The sequence below is a fragment of the Coturnix japonica genome, chromosome 1, assembly GCF_054131305.1.
Source record: "Coturnix japonica strain WE chromosome 1, WE-NBRP24, whole genome shotgun sequence".
Lineage (NCBI taxonomy): Eukaryota > Metazoa > Chordata > Aves > Galliformes > Phasianidae > Coturnix > Coturnix japonica.
In genome coordinates this window covers 42,749,717-42,769,158 of record NC_140663.1, presented here as the reverse complement: position 1 = coordinate 42,769,158, position 19,442 = coordinate 42,749,717, and the positions used below count along the sequence as shown (strand labels likewise).

At 38.2% G+C, this 19,442-nt stretch overlaps 1 protein-coding gene across 3 annotated transcripts in view; it reads right to left on the bottom strand.

Annotated features, from left to right (window-relative positions):
* The window catches only part of SCYL2 (SCY1 like pseudokinase 2), a 31,023-nt gene extending 11,881 nt beyond the window's left edge, over positions 1-19,142 (bottom strand). For 2 of the 3 annotated variants that reach the window (XR_014934346.1, XM_015859036.3), the window contains exons 1-9: positions 18,967-19,142; positions 14,742-14,946; positions 10,623-10,780; positions 6,720-6,864; positions 6,243-6,392; positions 5,426-5,647; positions 4,528-4,644; positions 2,904-3,029; positions 1,318-1,494 (exon numbers count right to left, since the gene is read on the bottom strand). Coding sequence is in view for 2 of the 3 variants with exons in the window: in XM_015859036.3 (XP_015714522.2) it covers positions 1,318-1,494; positions 2,904-3,029; positions 4,528-4,644; positions 5,426-5,647; positions 6,243-6,392; positions 6,720-6,864; positions 10,623-10,780; positions 14,742-14,918 (1,272 nt within the window). In the remaining variant the exon portion in view is untranslated. Of the gene's footprint in view, positions 1-1,317; positions 1,495-2,903; positions 3,030-4,527; positions 4,645-5,425; positions 5,648-6,242; positions 6,393-6,719; positions 6,865-10,622; positions 10,781-14,741; positions 14,947-18,966 lie in introns of those variants that run through there. The other variant, XM_085515455.1, reaches the window with a different exon arrangement.
* Between the last annotated feature and the right edge of the window lie 300 nt (positions 19,143-19,442).

Sequence of the window (19,442 nt, the reverse complement as noted above, 5' to 3'; positions counted from 1 at the left end):
AAAGTATATAAAAGTATAAAAACAGAACAAGCCACCTCATACTTTGTGAACATTAAAAATATCAACATTAGTGTATATAGTATCTAGTAAGCTGAGAAACATTGTAAGTCTGAATTTCAGTTTCCTCTTATTTCCTAAGAAGTAAAACAGCTCTAAATATAATAATATAGGTTACAAACATGAATGAGTTTTAAATAGAAAACCCATCACGCTTAAGATAAAACCTAGATATAAAGTTTTTGCAGGAACTACAAATCTGATGTTAAAGGTAAAAAAGTTGAGCATTACGTTTTACAGTGAAACAGCAGAAATGTTTATTGGCTGTGAATTAGACACTTAACTTTTTCAAGATAAGAATTACGATGACATAATCCCACAATGTACCAAAGGAAAAGAACACAAAGTTCCAATTTTATGAGCTACTTTGAGGTAATACAGTCCTCTTTCCCTTCTCCACAGTATAATGGGAGTTCTCTCCTCTGGTTCTTTGAAACTCAGAAGTAAAAACATCTACTTGCTCATTCCTCCATTTACCTTAGCCCTTGAGTGCCAAGGTAAATGGCTTTGCAGACAAAGAGCCGCAGTAAGCTTTAAAATGAGGTGAGCTAGAAGGAATGCATAGCTACATTCTCTCTCCTGATGCACAATGCCTAACACAGTGACAGAATTCTCAAAAATCATCACACACAATGTTGAAAAAGGATGCAAATCTTGTGCTCCTTTGCTACTTCTATGCACATAAACAACGACATAAAACATGTTTTAATTAATCTATCGTGGTAACATTTGTCAAACAAAATGAAACACTCCAGACTTGTGTACAGTCCTCAAATAAACAGCATTTTATTATTATCAGTAAGCAGCACATTAAAGAGTGTCAAACTTATGGCTTTTCCACCCCAAGATCCCAATGTTGCCAATCCAGACACAAGAAAAAAAGAATCATAGGTTCAGTTATCGGTAGTGTGTGTGTAAATACTGTACCACACAACCCTGCTTCGATCAGCTACAATAATGATAGAAAGATTTTAAAACATACATTCAACAATCAACTGAAAATAAGAGCCATGTAAAAACTGTTTTCGTTAATCTAGATCTCATCTGTAAATATAATATAACCTCAGAAGAGCCAAGTAAATAGCAGGAGTAAAGACTTGGTGAACTTTCTGGATGCATGAATTGAGGCTGACTACTTGGACAGCTACAGAGTAAGCTGGACAAACTTAAGAAGCTGGAAAAGGGAACTAGGACAAACAGTCATTTCTCAGGGAAGAAGCGCTGAAAAGAATAACTGTAATCCGAACAACTTTAACATACCTGGATTGGTTCTTGCTGCTTAAAAACAGGACCAAGATCAGGCAGAATGAGCCTGACGTATTCTTCTTTGGTGCATTCCTCAGCAATGAGCAGAACATTCGGCAAGACAAAGGGTACCATATCAGGATTCACAAATTCGGAGGTCAGACAAGGCAAAATTCGCTGAATTATAACACGCTAAGAGAGAAAAACAAGCATGCATCACATTACACCATGCTGCTACTGCACCAGCTCAACAGCTGTTTGCATTAATCTGGTATTAACAACAGTAACAAAAAATATTAAACTTTCAATTTGAACTTATGTTCACCATACATTCAAGCTAATTTACACTGTTCTGCTTTTCTTACTTGTCTCTGCTTGCACTCAAGGCACACTCTGAGACAACAACAGCTATGCAGGCCAGTAAAAACTTATTAACTGTACAGAAAATAGGACTTCAAGTCACTTATATGAATTATGAAAACTTCATTCTACATATTTCCTTTAGAAAAATTTAAGTGTTTTATCTCCCAGGATCTCAGCCTTTCACTACCTCCCTCACGACCCACTGAACAAACTTATAAATGTAATATATCTCCCTGAAAACTCCAAGTACATTCTCTAAGTGGGATTCAGCTGACAAAATACAGATGATTACACTCTGGATGCCTAAGGTAGAGACAGGTAAGCTTAAATGCTTTAAAAATCATTAAAGAGCATGGGCATAGTCCATCTCCTTAATGTTTTACTGACAGAAAAAAAGTGAATGCCCTAAAGGCAATTTGTAATTTGTGTCTGTCTGAAGTTAGCTGAAATACATCCCATCTATGCCCAAATTCTATGTGTCAAGAATTTCTCATCAAAGGAAATCATTACTCAATTAAAACAATGACAATGTTAAATCTGAATTTTGCACTGTGTAGTTCAAAACTCAATTTAAAAGAAGGTTGAAAAGCTCATCTATTCTACCATGCATTAGTCTAACACTACTTCTACATCACATATGCATTATGTCTTACATAAATATGAGAATACCACAAGAAGAAAAAGAGTCAGTCTAGACACAGTGTCTAGCACTACATAGGAGAAACGTGGAACGACAGACATTAGCTTCTGAGGTTTCTGCATCCTGCTAGAACAAGAAAGCATTTAGTCTTTTGAGGGAAGGATGCTTTGCATCATTCAACATTAAAGTACTACCTCACTATAAAGAAGCAATCCTATAAGTAAACTGAGAGAAAATAGGACAAGATGATTTCAAAGATATAATGATAGTGTCTGGAAAAACAGGGGAAAGACTTGTAAGTGCAGAATAGACAATTCCCTTCCAAAATGGGATGAACTACACAGAGGATATACAAACAATTATTTCATAGATAAAGTAATAGCACAATTCACCATTTCATGTTTCCTGATTTATCAATAGCTGAAGAGAATCTACACAGTATTTTCCAACCTTCCTTTCTTTCCTGCTACTCTATTCTGACAGTTTGGTGGCAGTTTACTATGGTACAATGCTACATAAAGTTCAGAATACTAAGATTAAGAATCTTAATATATGTGCATGCATTTTTAAACTATTTCAAACTGTCACACTTACATACCTTAGGCAGCTTTGGCAGAACCTTTGGTAGTCCTTTAAAAAACTGTGATTTCTGAAGGTTATCCCTTTGAAATAATGAATCAAAATATTGCAGTGTCATTGCTCCTACATCATCAAAGAATGGTATCTAAAAATAAGATCAACACCATTAGAATTCTCAACACACACTACTGTAAACTTTTACAATGAAGTGTCTGTAACCAACAATTAGAAAAATAAACACTTACATACTGAGTAGTATAATATTCACAGACAAAGGCGGATCATTAAGACAATTTTCCTAAATAAGTATCTAAATTAACTTGTAAATAAAAAAATATTTCTTAAACAATAAGAAAAAAAAAAGAGAGACATGAAAACACAAACTAAAAATTCTCTAGGAGTAAGTACGCTACTTAATATTACAAAGGCTTATAAAAAAGCCTTCAGGTCTAAATATCATCCCTGGAATATTATAATGTTTCAGCAATTTATATGCAACAAATGTCTGATTACACATATTTATCTTCAATGTTTATACGTGCTTGTAAAAAACTATAATGGATGGGATATATACAATTTCCCATGCTTGCATTACTTCAGCTGCAGCTCTAGTTGTCAGAAAAAAATGGCAGAGGCCTTCATAAATTTTGTGTAACAATGTAGTTTTGTGTATGTACATAGACCAGGCTTATGAACATGGCATTAACAAATATGAGTGGATCATCCTATTGCCTTGGTAAATCATTAATACTGACGCAGCTGCTACATCATTAATGAAAGACTGATAGAAATACATGAGGACAGGGCTGGTTTTACCTAAAATCCATCCCTGAATATTAAGCTTTCAGCTGGCAGTTAAATGAAGAGTGTATATTTCAAACCTACAGACACTGTAAAACATTTGAAAACCTGCATGAGTAAGAGTCCTCCTTTCTGCTAGTTCTCAGGGAAGCATATATTAAACTTTATGGTCTTGCAGTGGTTAGAAAGAGAGCTCAGTCTCTTTGACCATTTAGACAATGGTTTTCAGTTGAAAAATTAGTGCAAAATAAAAGCATATAAAAACAGATGGAGAAGTGCTGTCAGGCAGAAAGAGAAGTTGATAGGAGTAGGGCAGTAAAGACAACAACAAAACAATCTATCAGCACCTACTTCAAGCTAGTCTGCAGTGTGAGACTTAAATTACATATTCCAGGTCACGTACCATGAGAAGTCTTGAGGAGCTCTATGACTTAACCTCATTTAAAAACAGCAAGGTAAATTTTCCCATGCAAAGCTCCATATTAGCTTGCACCATGCTGGTCTTAACTCACTTTTCTTATAATACATATTTAGCCCTAATATCTCGATCCTACAATTCAGGAAAGCAATAAAGTAGTGTTGTATTGAATGATTACTCAAATTCCGTTCCAGCACACACTTCTTTCATATTAAACGTTAGTGGAAGAACAATACATGCCACAAGCTAACAGCATAATTCCCAAAATAGTTAGATTTGTTGTTTTTTTTTTTTAAACATTTCAACCAAAAAGATCAATAGGAAAAAAACAAAACAAAACAACTACAAAAAAGCTCTATTATTTCGATAAAATAAGCATTCTTTTCCCTTTTTCCTATAGCTATCGTATTTTCCATGAACTGACCTTGGTCATTTGATCTGCATCTGGTCTGACTGCTGGAGCTACATTTAAGAGTAGCTTCACATGTTCACGCACCTCCTCTGGTATATTCTGGAGAGTACTGGAGCTTAAACGGCTCAGCTGCATAGAAATTTAAGCATATGTATGTACCATGAAATCAGGAAATCCTGTATGTAACTATTTCCAGCATACATTAGCACTACAATTTGTTTGCCATACCAGTTTCTTTAACCAAACCTTTGATACCATTCCCTTCTCCCCTTTAACAACCCATTTGCTCCTGATCCAGTTTTCCTTCTGCTTCCCAACATCCCACCTGTGTACAATCATATTCTCCTGTTCCCAGCTTCTAATTGTGTTCAGGTCATAGAATTACAGAAAATCAGTATTTATAAAGAAGTATGTGTTATTATTTGAGGTCTTGTTTAGATACATAAAAACACAGTACATATGGTTAAGGCAATGGGCACCAAACAAAGCTGCAACAAAAGAAACTTGCATATGACCATATGTTACCTCAGTTGTTCCAGTAACTTCATCTGTGAATAGCCCACAGAGAAAGTGAAATAGCTGATATCTGAATGGCTGCCGACTGATCAAATCACTCTAAACTCATCACTCTCCACCAGCTCAATGCTAGTCATTCATTGTCTTGTGTTTGGCACTATTTGCCCTAACAGGTAAAGCACTTAGCCCGTATGACCAGCATTCAACATGGTAATAGAGAAATCAGCTGAAAAACGAATCCTCTAGCTGACAAAGTCAGTACATAAATTTCTCTATGCATACTTTCCATATTTTGCTTAGGATTTTTTTACTTGTGTCTAAAATATTTAAATTTCCTTTAAAATAGTGACTTTTCAAACATGAAAATAAATGTATAATATTCAAAAATAGATACCTGATCAAGTTGTCTACTAAAACTTTTATAAATATCCTGTTTGTTGACCTCAAAAATTGGTTTCCCTTTATTAAAGACTGCATACATAACAGCTCCTAGAGAGTACATATCACTTGCTGTCTCACAGCTCACAGAGAGAATGTATTCTGGTGCCAGATATTCAGGATTTGGAAGACACAAAGATGGCAAGTTTGGATCCCATTCCTTACAAGGGAACTTGGGCTATAAGAGAACCAAAAAATAAATAAATAATATAAAAAAGAACTTATTATTTAAAAAAAATTAGTATGAATTTCAAGTAGTAGCTAAAACTAAAGTTTTAATCCCTTCAAATCATGAAACAAAGTAAAGCAGAACTGTTAAAAATCTATGGCTGTAATGAGTGATTAGCTTGTGCAGTAAAATCTCAACATTAGAATTAAGAACTGTAAAGCAAACGTAAAGGCACTGCTGTAAGGAGAGAAACATGAACTATGATATAAAACTAATTTGAGGAGGTAGCAGTGAATGGATGTAAGAGATTAATGCACAGCTGTGCACATCACTGAACATGCAGGTCAGCAGAATCACATGCACTTTCAGCTCTTGTCTGAAACTATCTCTAGCCTATTCTGAGCCACGTCAGGCTTTTTCTCAGATGACCAAAGGCAGAACTTCAGTGGAGACCTGTGCCATATATTCAGCCTTTCTGCCAACAAAATACAGATGTCAGTATTACATAGATGTACTGAAATGCAAGCTCAAGAAAACTGGTTTCAGACAAAGAGCTGAATATGAAGTATACTAAAAAATAAAAACACAAAGATGGAACCAGTACCTCCTGTTCAGATGGATTTGTTGACTGGATACAAAAATCAAAGCCTGTGATTTTCCATGCTCCACTTTTATTCAAAATTATATTTTCAGGAGTAATATTTCCATGGACCATTTTCACACTGCTATGTAAAAAGGACAAGCCTTCAGAAACCTGTTAATAAAAGATTTCAGGTTAAGTATTTCCTAAGATGTATTGCACAACATCTACAAAAAATTCTGTCATATCTACAGCCTTATTTTGTGTAGTCATGGTTATACTAACACACTAACTCATTTCTTAATTTTCCATATCAGAATAACCAAAAACAACAGCAACTTACAGAGCCTACAATATTCATCTTCTCTTATACTTTCACTGTTCAGGTCACCATCATCTTTCTCTCCACATTTATTTGATTTACTATGCACGGACAAGGCATTTCTAAAACAGTGATTAATAAAAACAGCACATGAAAATAATATTTAAAAAAAGCCACACCTGAAGCAGACCATATTTAGTCTCCACATCATAAAGTTTGTATTCTTTAATGTCAGATGGTACAGGAGAAGGTAGGTTGTCCCAGCTGCCAAGAACATTAGCTAAACTTGCACACACTGGTTCTGTACAAAAAGCCAAGCAATCTCTACAGAGAAAATAGATTAAAAAAAAATGCTTTTATAAATAATGTAATACGACATGTCTTGACTATGAGCAACCATGAATACATCACATTATACATTAGCAGAGGCCCTGTGTTAACCTAAAAACACATTTTATTTCAGTCTTCTAATCATCAAATAGGAGATTTTACATATGCATAGATCTATGTGAAATGAAAAAAAAAATACAGTATAGAAATCAGGTTAAGTCACTGTATTCTCTAATATCAACATACTCTAATATCAACATCATGCACTCAGTGCTTCACAAAAGTTTTAAGAAAACTATACTTTTTCCTGCCCTGATCCAAGAAAAACAAATGTTTCTTATTACCATTAAACCCTATAAAATCAGGCTATTAGCTGCGCCTAAAATTTAGATCCCCCTTGACTGAAGCAATGTTTAATATATTCAGACAGTATCAGAGACACACATAACTATGCTTGTTGTATGAACTGTTTATCTACTGCTTTATCCCTGAATGATAGGTGTTTTTATCGGATCTGTGTTAACACTGTTTAAAAAGCACAGATGAAGCACAAAGCACAGAGTGGTTGTAACACTGTGCTCCAGAAAGTCAAAATTTGAAGTCCTGAAAACAGCATTCATCACGGTTTCATGAACTTTATGTAAAAAAAGACCAACTTGTCCTATATATTCCCATTCTTCACCCTGTTCTGAACAATAATAGAAGCTGTAGTCTGGTTTTTATTCTTTGGATAAAGCACAGTGTGGACGGTAGCACATATCTGGTCTAAGAATGAATATTTTCCATGCAAACACACTGCGTTCATACACTGCACCAGCATGAACACAGAAAACCAAGACTGAATAACACAAGTAAAGATATTTTCACGAGTAATAAAGCTACTGGCCAGAAAGCAGAACCCTCCTAACCTTTTGTGTATTCTCTTAAAATAATCACAGAAGACACAATGTTTCAGCATGAATCTATCACAAAGTTTTTACATTTCAGTAGATTCACACATTTGCTCTTTGAGGTAAAAGAAAGTTGATGAAACACTCAACACTCTCATTCCTCATTCAGACTAAGAGTGACTTTAGTTTTTTTTCTGATGCCTTCCTGAAGGAAAAAAAAAGATAATCAAAATTTACTGATTCATAATTCTCAACTAACCTGACTGAACTGCAATTGCTTGGGCACCTTCACACCACTCTGCAGACACCATCTCTTCCACTTCTCTGTTAACACAGCTAGTGCTACAAACCTCATTTTTTTTATTAATCTCACCAGGAAGAATCAAAGCACAAAAAGACAAAGATCTTCATTTTTAATCTGATTTCAGCTTTACCATGGAGCTCTTCCACTTAGTTATGGTTAAGGCACTGATGGCAGAAAATACTTACAGAACAGTTATTCCGTATTTTCTCAACATCAACACTCCAATTGCTGTTGCTTTGAGGGAATAGAAAGATGGCTGCTTGCTTTTTTATTCCAGGAGTTAATTAAATAAGGTACCACATCAGAATAGAGGAAGGATGAGGCAAATCTAATTAAAGCAATTTAATATTGTAGGAGCTGTTATCTGCCATACAGTGCATCCTCTTTAACAGTTCCCTGAATAATATCAAAATGACATTCTGAGTAACCAAATAAAAGGAAACAAGTTACAAAGAAAAGTAATGGCCAAACACGCATATGCTTTGGTAAAAACTACAACAGATGGAGTGTCTATGAAATTAAATATTTGGAACCTTTCATTCTTTGTAAACGGCTTTACAATTTAGATTTTTCATGCTTTTCTGTTACTGGAAGCCAAAACAAGCTGTAAGTATATATATATACTTATATATATATATATATATATACATACACACACACGTTATATTGTTTAATATAAATAAAAATATACATTGCATACATTATATAAATGTATGTAACATTTATATCTAATAATATATTTATAATCAACATAATTACGTTGAACCCCAAATATATGAAATAGAAGCGATACATTAGCAATAGCTACCTACATACTGGTATCAAAATGGTATGGAAACATCTACTTGGTACAGATACACCAGAAGCTGTCTTTTACATCACCCCACAAAAATAACACAATAAATTGTGCAAGCAGTTCAACACAGCTGTGTGTTCCTGTGTGTCTAAAAGAAGACCAGTCCAGAAGGAGCCCTCTATAAACGTATTCAAAAAACAAGCACTATGCCAACACCTTCTTATTGTCCAAAAAACCTATCAGTCTTACAGTACACTTGTACAGGGATATATAAACAGTCTAAGCAAATTTTCCTTTAATGAGCCTCACAAATCTCTTATGAGTTTCTGGCACAGCAAGTAGCTGGGCAGGTTTGATAATAGAGATGCCCCTGCAAAGAGCTTATTGAGTATGACCAGTATTCATAGCAAAGCAGAGTGTTAATAAAAACTGATGAACAGGAAAACTCTGACTGAATTGCAAAACGAATTTTACTCAAAAGGATTAAATTGTTTGCAGGAAAAATACCAAGGCATTCTTAACTTTCCAAGGTATGAATCTTACCATCTTCTTCTTAAGTGTAGAATTTATGAAAAAATACAAAGTTTCTGGCACAACTGAAATACCATGTCAAATTTAAATGAAAACCTTGAGGTATATCCTGAGATATACAAGTCACTTGCACAATGACTGAGACAACCCTAGGCCATTAAATTGGTTATGGTAATTTATTTACTACTATACAGTATTGACAGTTCCCTTCAATTAGCCATCCACCTTAGACTCATACAAGGAGCATACTAAACAAATGACTCTAGTACAGGAGGAAAGATATATATGCAGTTGTCATTTGATCCAATAAATCCTTCCCAAAGTAGGCATTGCAGAAATAAAGTATTCCCATGGCTCTCTCAGCAACTAGAAACCAGTGTCTTTCGAAATTTGCAGGTCAACAGGCAGAATAAAAAGTGGACAAGTTTAAAAGGTAATGTACATGAATCTTTATTAGACTCTACTTAGGCAAAACTTCCTCGGAAGAAGTTGAAAAGCTTTGTGATCTTCCTCAGTAGGATCAGCTTCCTATTGTAATGGGAAATCTTCATTTTATTTATCAGATTTTAGTGCGATCTTATCAGTATAATTGAATAATAAAGGTGTAAAATGAACCCATTATTGTAACTAGTGATCAATCTAATATAAATCAAATTATCACTACGAAAATACAAATTTGACTCCCTCATTTGGTATCTGAGGATCTTTTAAATGTGAAACGTCTGGATGTTGTGTTGATGAATATGATTTAGCTGGGAAGTATTGGTAATGGTTGGGCTAGATGATCTTCTAGGTCTTTTCCAACCTTGATAATACTGTGATTCTATGATATGTGCCACAAAGATACAATTTGCCAACAGTCCCCAATCCCATAAATGGGAAAAAAAAAAAAAAAAAAAGAACAATCTTTTAAAAGAAAACAAATTTAAAAGGCTCTATAAAAGTGAAATTAATTGAACTACTAAATATCCTTGCTGTAAGGGTCACATGTATTCCTCCAGCTGTAGCTGGTCTTACATCATGCAACAGATTATCAATCAGATTCATGCCAAGGATACATCCTATGACTTGGTGAATAAAGACTTGAGGATGGGGAGAATACTATTCTCACATGAATAAATACATTAAACTCAAACCTCATCAGATGTAAGTGCTGAATGTTCCAGACTTTTTATATTCAACAACAAAACAATAATTAAGAAAGTCTTTTCTCACCTTTACTACAGCTTACCTAGATTCTTCCAATGGATGTTGAACAGTAAGCAGTCGAGGGTGTCGAAGTCTCGTTAGCTGTTGAACTCCTCGTTTTAAAGAATCAATAATCTGATCCTTTTCAAATTTTTGATACTTGTCTATTAGTTTCTTATCAAACACGAAAACAGCCACTTCCTAGAAATAACCAATGAAATTCACTCAGTACATAACGCATCCAAAAAATAAAACCTATATGAAATTAAGTGCAAGAAGCACTACAAAATATATCTACAGCTACACATTGTCCTTATTCTGTCCCAGCCATTTTCACCATGAGTGTATAGAATTTCTGGAATATATATTTTTAACAATGACTGTGCTCCAGACCTTACAAACTGCTGCATAAACTACAGTCACTTTCTACAGAATTACAGAACAGTAGATTAACAAGATAGAAATCAGTATTAGGTAGGCAAATGCATTTATATTAACTATAAATAAATAAAGTATTCGAAGGGTACTCACTGATTTGGCATTAAGAGATGTTCCATTAAACTATGATCTTTCTCAAATTTCTGTTCCAATCAAGTTCGTTCCATATTAATGTACACTTTCATAACAGAGAATTAGTGGTAGTGGAATAATATCTGAGAGATCAATTAACCTGATCCCTCCCATGATAACAAGGTTAATAAAAAATTCCTGAACATGTAAAATGAGTCCCAGAAATGCAGTAAATGTTAAAATAGAGGAAATAGATTTTTCCAGTGAACCTCTTGCAATTGGAGTGGGAGAAAACTAAGGAGTTTAAACGGAAGTTCAAAAGTACAGAGGTGGATATGAATTTAAAAAAAAAAAAAAGCAACAAAGAAAGAAAAACCAACAACTGGACATATCCATCGTGGAAGCTATTAAAGACAAATAAATCAGTTAGGAAAAAATGTACACTTGCATCTGTACGTAACTAGCCTTATAAAAAAAAAGAGAAGATAAAAAAGGTTTTCCCAAATCTTAAGAAAGCAGGTAGTAGTAGTGAAAAGTCAAAATTCAAAAGCAAGCCCTACTCTATTCTCAAGGGGAAAAATATATATATTATAAAAACGTAAAAAGTATTTAAGTATTGCTAATTTCTATCAACAAGAGCCACAGCCAAGAGAAAGAAAGTAAATAGTGCAATGACACTGATTCTCAGTAACCTATGCTCCATCATTTCCATTCTAAGCTCCTGATGTACTCTGTTCCTAATAACAAAAGGCAACCAGGCCACCTAGTCATGCGATGCTTTCCCTTTTGACCCTGAGAGGAAGGCAAGCCACACAAAGACTGCAGAAACACTGAGTACCTGTGTTGCTAAAGACGCAAATACAACTATAAGACCTTTCTAAATAAAACTCTAAAAGCTGTGAAAATGTAATGATGTAACAGCATCATTTCATCCTCCTTGTTTCACTGCATGTTAAGGAAAGATGTTAACAATATAAAAAACATCCAAGCACTGTAGTGGTGGACATCAGAGAAACTCAATCAGTCTTTTCAAGGAGATTTAGAATACCGTACAGTAGTGACAGCAGAGACTTAGCACAGGACAATACAGAAGGAAGAAAAACCCACAAAATGCTGAATGACAGCAGTTTGCCATCTATCCTATGATGCCACTCAGTATAAAAACACATGATGTTTTACCAAAGCCTCCCCCACTGTGCAAAGCAAAACAGTCTCTGAATTAAAATACTGGAAAGCATTCCAGTGTTACTCTGGTCTTTTGCCAGAAAAGATTTTCCTACAGCTCTCTCTCTCTCTATGTATGTATGTATGCATACATACATATATTTATTTATTTAAAGGAGTTAGACAGTGTTTCTCTACAATGTTAACTCTACTATAGCTGAAATCTAGGAAGCTGATTTACCTGTTTCTGGTAACAAGAAAAACTAAACATGATTACAATAGTCCCGAAGTGGAAGCCATTATCTCCTTAATTCCACTACTTTTTACAATGAAGCCAGCATGAACATCCTGAAGTAACTTTATCCTATGCATTTCCTTCTGATTGCTCTAATTGGAAAGAAGGACAAATGCCATATTATGCCAGGAGAACATCAGTACATTCAGATTACATAAGCAAATCCATAATGGGCAGAAGTGCATGCTATAAAATAAGCAATGTGTTACTTCATGTAACGTGCTGCTGATGCAATACTGAAACTCCAATTTAGCTATTTGACATGGCTACAGTGACTTAAATTACTACTTGTGTTGTAAAGTAACAAGCAAGGCAATTAAGCATTACATCCTCTTTGTTTACAATAAATGTGTATAGTGATCAAACAAACAAGCTAAGTACTCATAGCTCCAAGTTAGGTAGACACATTTGCAATGCAGGAATTGCATGCAGCACATGACAGAAGTGACTGCAACCACTTGGAATAGGACAGCCAGCCTCTTCCCTACTGCCCAAACAACCTCCAAAAGGCCCATGCAAAAGAAATACAAAGTAATGCTAAGAAACAGACACAGGAGAACAGAGTGTTTTGTCCTGATGGATAGCTCTCTTTCACAGTATTAAACTGAATGTTGGCATGATGTTACCCAAGTGGTGATATTAATAACAAATGGCAATTGCCAGCTAAAATTCTCTGCAATAAAACTGCCCCAGTATTTTTAATGACTGATGATGGCCTACTTCAACATCATGACCCTCTTCAACATCAGGTTTTACTTTATCTTCTACTCACTCAAAGAAAATTCTATTTTCTGTCCAAGTTTTAAAAGGTATTTCACATTTCTCCCAATCAATAAAATCATGTTCTATAACACCAGCTCTTAAACTCTGTTTCTCATAAATTCACAGAATCAATTGAGCTAGAAGTGACCTTAAAGATCATCTACTTGCAACCCTTCCACTCAGGGGGTGGTGATGCACTGGAACAGGTTTCCCAAGGGGGTTGTGGATGCCCCATCCCTGGAGGCATTTAAGGCCTGGATGGATGTGGCTCTGGGCAGCCTGGTCTGGTGGTTGGCGACCTTGCACATAGCAGAGGGGTTGAAACTAGATGATCATTATAGCCCTTTTCAACCCAGGCCATTCTATGATTCTTCCCTTGCCGAGGTGGCCACTCCTCTTTCGATGCAAGCTAAAAACTGTTGACCTTCTGGGCTGAAAGCATGCACTGCTGGCTGATGTCTAGTTTTCTGTCCACCAGAACCCCAATTCCTTCTCCACAGTGCTGTTCTCAATGAGTTCTTCTCCTAGTTTGTAATCGTGTCTGGGATTGTCCCAGTCCAAGTGCACCACCTTGCACTCAGCCTTGATGAACTCCATTAGGTTCATGTGGATTCACAGGCCTCTCTTGAAGGCAACCTTTCCTTTCTGATGTATCAACCACACCACTCAGCTTGGTGTTTATCCAAAAACCTGCTGAGGGTGCAATCAACCCCAACATCTCTGTCAGTGCAAAAGACAAACCTCCTTCCAAAGTCATAGGCTCACTTTTATCTGTATGTGCAACTTCAAGTGAAGCAAAAAGTACATTTACCAGTGCTCTAAACTGAAACACTTTAAGACAGAGTTACTTCTCTGGCAACAATACTGGTCTAAAAGTTGCACAACCCAGGCAGAATTCACTTCCTCCACACCCTCCTCCTTTATGCAACGCCTTTCTGCCGCCCTATCTCATTTCTTAATAACATTTCTAACCCTTCAATTTGTTTGTCAAAGCTGAACAAAATAAATAAATAAAATCACCACTTGTTTTGCTGAGATCAAATTATGGTACAGTTTGTGATCTTTTAAAACTGTAAAAAAAACCAGTATAATTGTGCCTTAAAACTGCAAAGTAAACTAAGTTGGAGAAATGAAGTCTGTTAAAACAAACAAACAAACCTCACCCTTCTCATCAAATCAGTTAACTCAAACCAGTTCTTGATCTTGGTCTTGAGTCGTATGGTACAAATACAGAATCACTTCTTTCTGCAGCAGCAAAGCTCACTTAAGTAGCTGATAATATTATATTTAAATAATTTTGGGGTCTTCATTTTTACACCCTTAGCATTCATCCACACAGCTGGATTTTCCTTTTGAATATCACTTTACAAGTGATACCTACCAGTATGTTATTCAACATTTACAAACATAAGTTGTTACTTGACAGCTCACCTGCTTTGTCGATTTTTTAGTTCCATTAAATATCTTCCAAGCAAGACCATTGCCACCACTGGCAATATGTCGACCAACATCAAATTCCCTGGTAACGGGATTTCCCATGACTGCACTGGTGACATCGGCTGTTACCTTTGTAACAGTACTCTTCAGCTTATTCAGCATGGACTCCATTGTGTCAACTGCACACCAACGTACTACCCTAAAAAGACAAGAAAAAAATAGGCTTGGTAGTCTCTTAGAAATTCTGTAACAAAGACAAATGTTGAAAATAACATTAAGGTCATCTACAAAGATTCATTAGGATACAGGAGTAAACATTAAAAAAAAAGAATAGTGAAATGTAATTTCCAAGAAACTGCCTTTTTATGCTTTTCTCAACAAAACTGTACATGCAAGTTTATTAGCATAACCTTGCAAATTAGAGAGGTAAATGACTGTGGCTCCTTACAGTTTAGTTCACTTTCCTCTCCCTTTACTGTGTACTTACACAGTTCCATAAGTTGACATAATTAGTTCAAGAAAAAAAATCAGGTTTCTCTTTTCTGCCAGAGAAAAGTTTGAAGGATATGTCACGTTTATACAATTGTGTCTCTGATAATGGATATATAAGAAAGAATGGAGACAAGAAAGAAATAGTGAAAGAGAGAGATGGGCATTCATCTTCTTTACCAGTATATGCAAAGATGAAGAGAGAATGCAAAGAGAAATGATTTCCTGGAATTGGTATTATATGGCATATTTCAAAGAAATACTGAAGAATATTTCTTCATTCCTCCTTTCATATAAGGTATGAAAAATACTAATGTCTTCAACTTGTAGCATAAACCTAAGATAACACATTACATTCACACAGAATCACAGAATGACCCGGGTTGGAAGGATCATGTAATTCCAACCCCCCTGCCTGGCAGGGCCACTAAACATACACCTTTACTAGATCAGGTTGCCCAGGGCCCCGTCCAACCTGGTCTTGAACACCTCCAAGGACGGGGCATCCACAACCTCCCTGGGCAGCCTGTTCCAGGGCCTAACCACTCTCCTAGTGAAGAACTTCCCCTAACATCCACAAGACACAGGAGCAGAGTAGAGAGGGACAATCACCTCCCTATCCCTGCTGACCACCCCTCTCCTGATGGAGCCCAGGATCCCATTTGCTTTCCGGGCTGCCAGAGCGCACTGCTGGCTCATGTTGAGTCTTTCGTCCATCAGGACCCCCAGGTCCTCCTCTGCTGAGCTGCTCTCAAGGACAACTCCTCCCAGCCTGTACAGGTGCCTGGGGTTCTTCCGGCCCAAGTGCAAAACCTTGCACTTTGCCGTGTTGAACCTCATTAGGTTCACCCGAGCCCAGCTTTCCAGCCTGTCGAGGTCCCTCTGAATGGCATCCCTTCCTTCCACCGTATCGACCATACCACTCAGCTTGGTGTCGTCAGCAAACTTGCTGAGGGTGCACTCCATTCCCTCACTGATATCATTAATAAAGATGTTAAAGAGCACCGGTCCCAAGACAGACCCTTGGGGGACACCGCTCGTTACCGGCCTCCACCTGGACATAGAGCCATTGACCACCACCCTCTGTCTGCGGCCTTTCAACCAATTGCTTATCCATCGAGTTGTCCACCCATCAAATCCGCTTCCCTCCAATTTGGAGATGAGGATGTGATGGGGGACCATGTCAAAGGCCTTGCTCAGGTCCAGGTGACATTGGCCGCCTTCCCTTCATCCACCAACGACGTCACTCCATCATAGAAGGCCACAAGATTAGTTAAGCATGACCTTCCCCTGGTGAAGCCGTGCTGGCTGTCTCGGATCACATGCTCATTCTTTATGTGATCGAGCATGTTGTCCAGGAGGATATGCTCCATGATCTTCCCAGGCACGGAGGTGAGACTCACCGGCCTGTACTTCCCCAGGGAAATATAGCCTTACTTGTTATATACTTGATTTATTGCATTATAATTTATGCAAAACTACCTTGAAAAATAGAGGAGGTCACTGCTAACCAAATGGAAGAGACCAGAGTCAGTTGTGATAAAGATGTTTCCCAAGTCATGGTAATGAGGACAAAATAAGCAGAAGACAGTAACAAGTGATCCAGGGAGCACTGGGGCCAATCAGCCCTGACATCTACCCGATCTATTTGAACAAACTAAAGCTTTTCCCACTGCTCCGGTATCACAGTGCATTGTTCTGGTTTACACAGATTATGTGGAGTTTAATTGGATATGCATTTATTATAACATTTTCTATATTCAAGGTAGAAATGGAGCCTGTTTCCTCTCCATGGCTCCTCAGCCTCACAAATCCATTTCAATTTATCTTTGGCATCTGTGTATTTCAAGTCAAACGTATCTGAAATTGACCATGCTATTCAGCCATGCAATCTTTCTCCCCCTTTCCCAAAAGAGAAAATAAAGGACCACTCAGGAGCAGAACCAGATATGATGCATATATAGGATGAAGAGGGTCTTAATTATGGGGACCAAAAGCTTTAGATAACAAGACACTGAAACTGAGTAGTCTAAATACAATGAAATGAGAATAATTATGTACATGCTTGGTATGTACTGTTTTATTGAGAACATCTGTAAATAAACTATGGAAACAGGGAGTTCCTTTATTAAATCATATTACTATTTATAAGTGACATTTTATAACAATAAATCAACAGTTATGCCATGGACAAACACATGTAATTCTTAACTGTGCAGCCCAAGACCAAACAGTTGTTAGACACTGTCCAATATTCCTTTATAAATGAACTTTTTATTAACCTGATGAATAGGAGGAGACCAGAATACTCTGCCATCCTTAACACAGCAATAGGAATCTCTAGAACATTTTCTGCAGTGATGTCACAGGACAAACTCTCTATATTAAGGAACTACAAAATCAATCCTAACAAGTTTAAAATAACCACAAATCTCATTTACTTGCTGTTAAATTCTGTGCTATTTGTGTTGTTTCATTCACTCCCTACTGACAGTGGAAAAATGGTGTAGCACTCATTTAATTCAGAACTGCCCTCTACTGCGGGTGACATATTAACTATAGTGAGACAGCTAGAAAAGCCAGTAGGTGAAGATGCCCACAACATCCAGGTGTCTGAAGGGTCAGGATTTAAACAGCAATCCTAGCAGGCCCCATCAACAAGGACAGCATACTTTGAAAATACATGAGAAAAAGAATAAACATTCTGTTTTGGGAAATAATGATAATACCACAAATCTTCTTAATGTTATTGATCATAGCTGAAATATGGAACTTTAGTTCTCAGCTGTGGGAAAGTGGTTCAATTGTTCAGTTACTCTAAGACTGAACTATTGTTTATATAGCAGAATTAACAGCCACGGGGCAACAAAGCAAGTCTGTCACCCAGCATGATAACTTCAGCTCAAATTCAAAGGTAACAAATGAGAAAAGTACATGATCTTATGAATAATAGTGCTCGGACAAGCAACACAGGACACGTAATTACACTTAAAAACTTTTCTTTTCCTGTTTGAATGCGAAGGGTTATTGATAACGAGTCCATGACAGCAAGAACCTGATAACTACACCAAGTCTATGGAATCTGGAACCAGTCCTAAAAGGAAATGCAGCATTAGCTTAGGACATGGTTTTTGTGAAGTCCCCTCACAACTGCAGGTGGTCTTTGTGCTGATATACATCGGCAGAAATACATCAGCACAGTGACAACCCTGCCACTGTGCGAGAGGAGTAAGCAACAGCCCTCACAGCAACAAAAAAAATGAAACGAAAGAATGAAAATACTGTAATAAGATCCAAAATAAACCCCCAGAGCAAGTCACCTTCACGGCTTCATTTTTTTTTTTTTTTTTCTTCTAGCATTTTGGTACCGAACTGCAGCTGAAACCTGAACAAGAACTGACAGCAGACGGCTGTGCCGGTCCCTCGTTAATAGGAGTGCTCTGACCTAAACACCGCACAACCATCGACGGCCCCTCACGGGCCGGCCCACCGCACCGAACATGTCACTGTTATTTACAGCCAGAGCGGACCGCAGCGGAACCCCTCCCCGCAGCTGCTCCGGGGCGGTGCGGGCTGTACTCCGGCCCCACGGCCCCTCCCGCCCCGCTGCCGGGACAGGCTCTCCGTCGGGCCCGAGCGCGGCTCCCGGGCCGCGCACCCGCAGCCCCCGCGGCCCCGCGCAGCGGCACTAGGCCCCGGGTGGCCCCGCGGGGCGGGCCGCGCCTCTCACCTGAACCCGGGGCGAGCCGCTGGAGCGGGACCCGGCCGCCCGTCGCCCTGTGGGCCCAGAGGACCGGCTGTCGGCTGGCTCCGCCGCTGGCTCCGTCCCGTCCCGCTCCGGCTACTCCATAGCGAGAGCCACGGCGCCGGGAGAGGGGCGGCCTGCGCTCGGCTCACTTCCGCCCCGCAGGGGCAGGGCCGAGGCGGCGGCGGAGGTAGGCGGCGGGGGGCGGGAAGTGATGCGCGCGGCCGCTTCCGTTATGGCGGTTCGTTCGGCTCCTCACCTTGGGGGTCTCCTGAGGCGGCGGGGCGGGGTGTGACGGGCCGCTCGTGGCCGGCCGAGGTGCGGGGCTGCGGCTGGGACGAGCAGCGGGGGTCGCCCGGAGAGGGCGTGAAAATGTCAGCACCTTGGAGATGACCAGAAGCCGGCTGGACTGGCCCTGCGGTAGCCCTGATGGAGCGGGGGGTCGGAGCTGAGGGCACTGC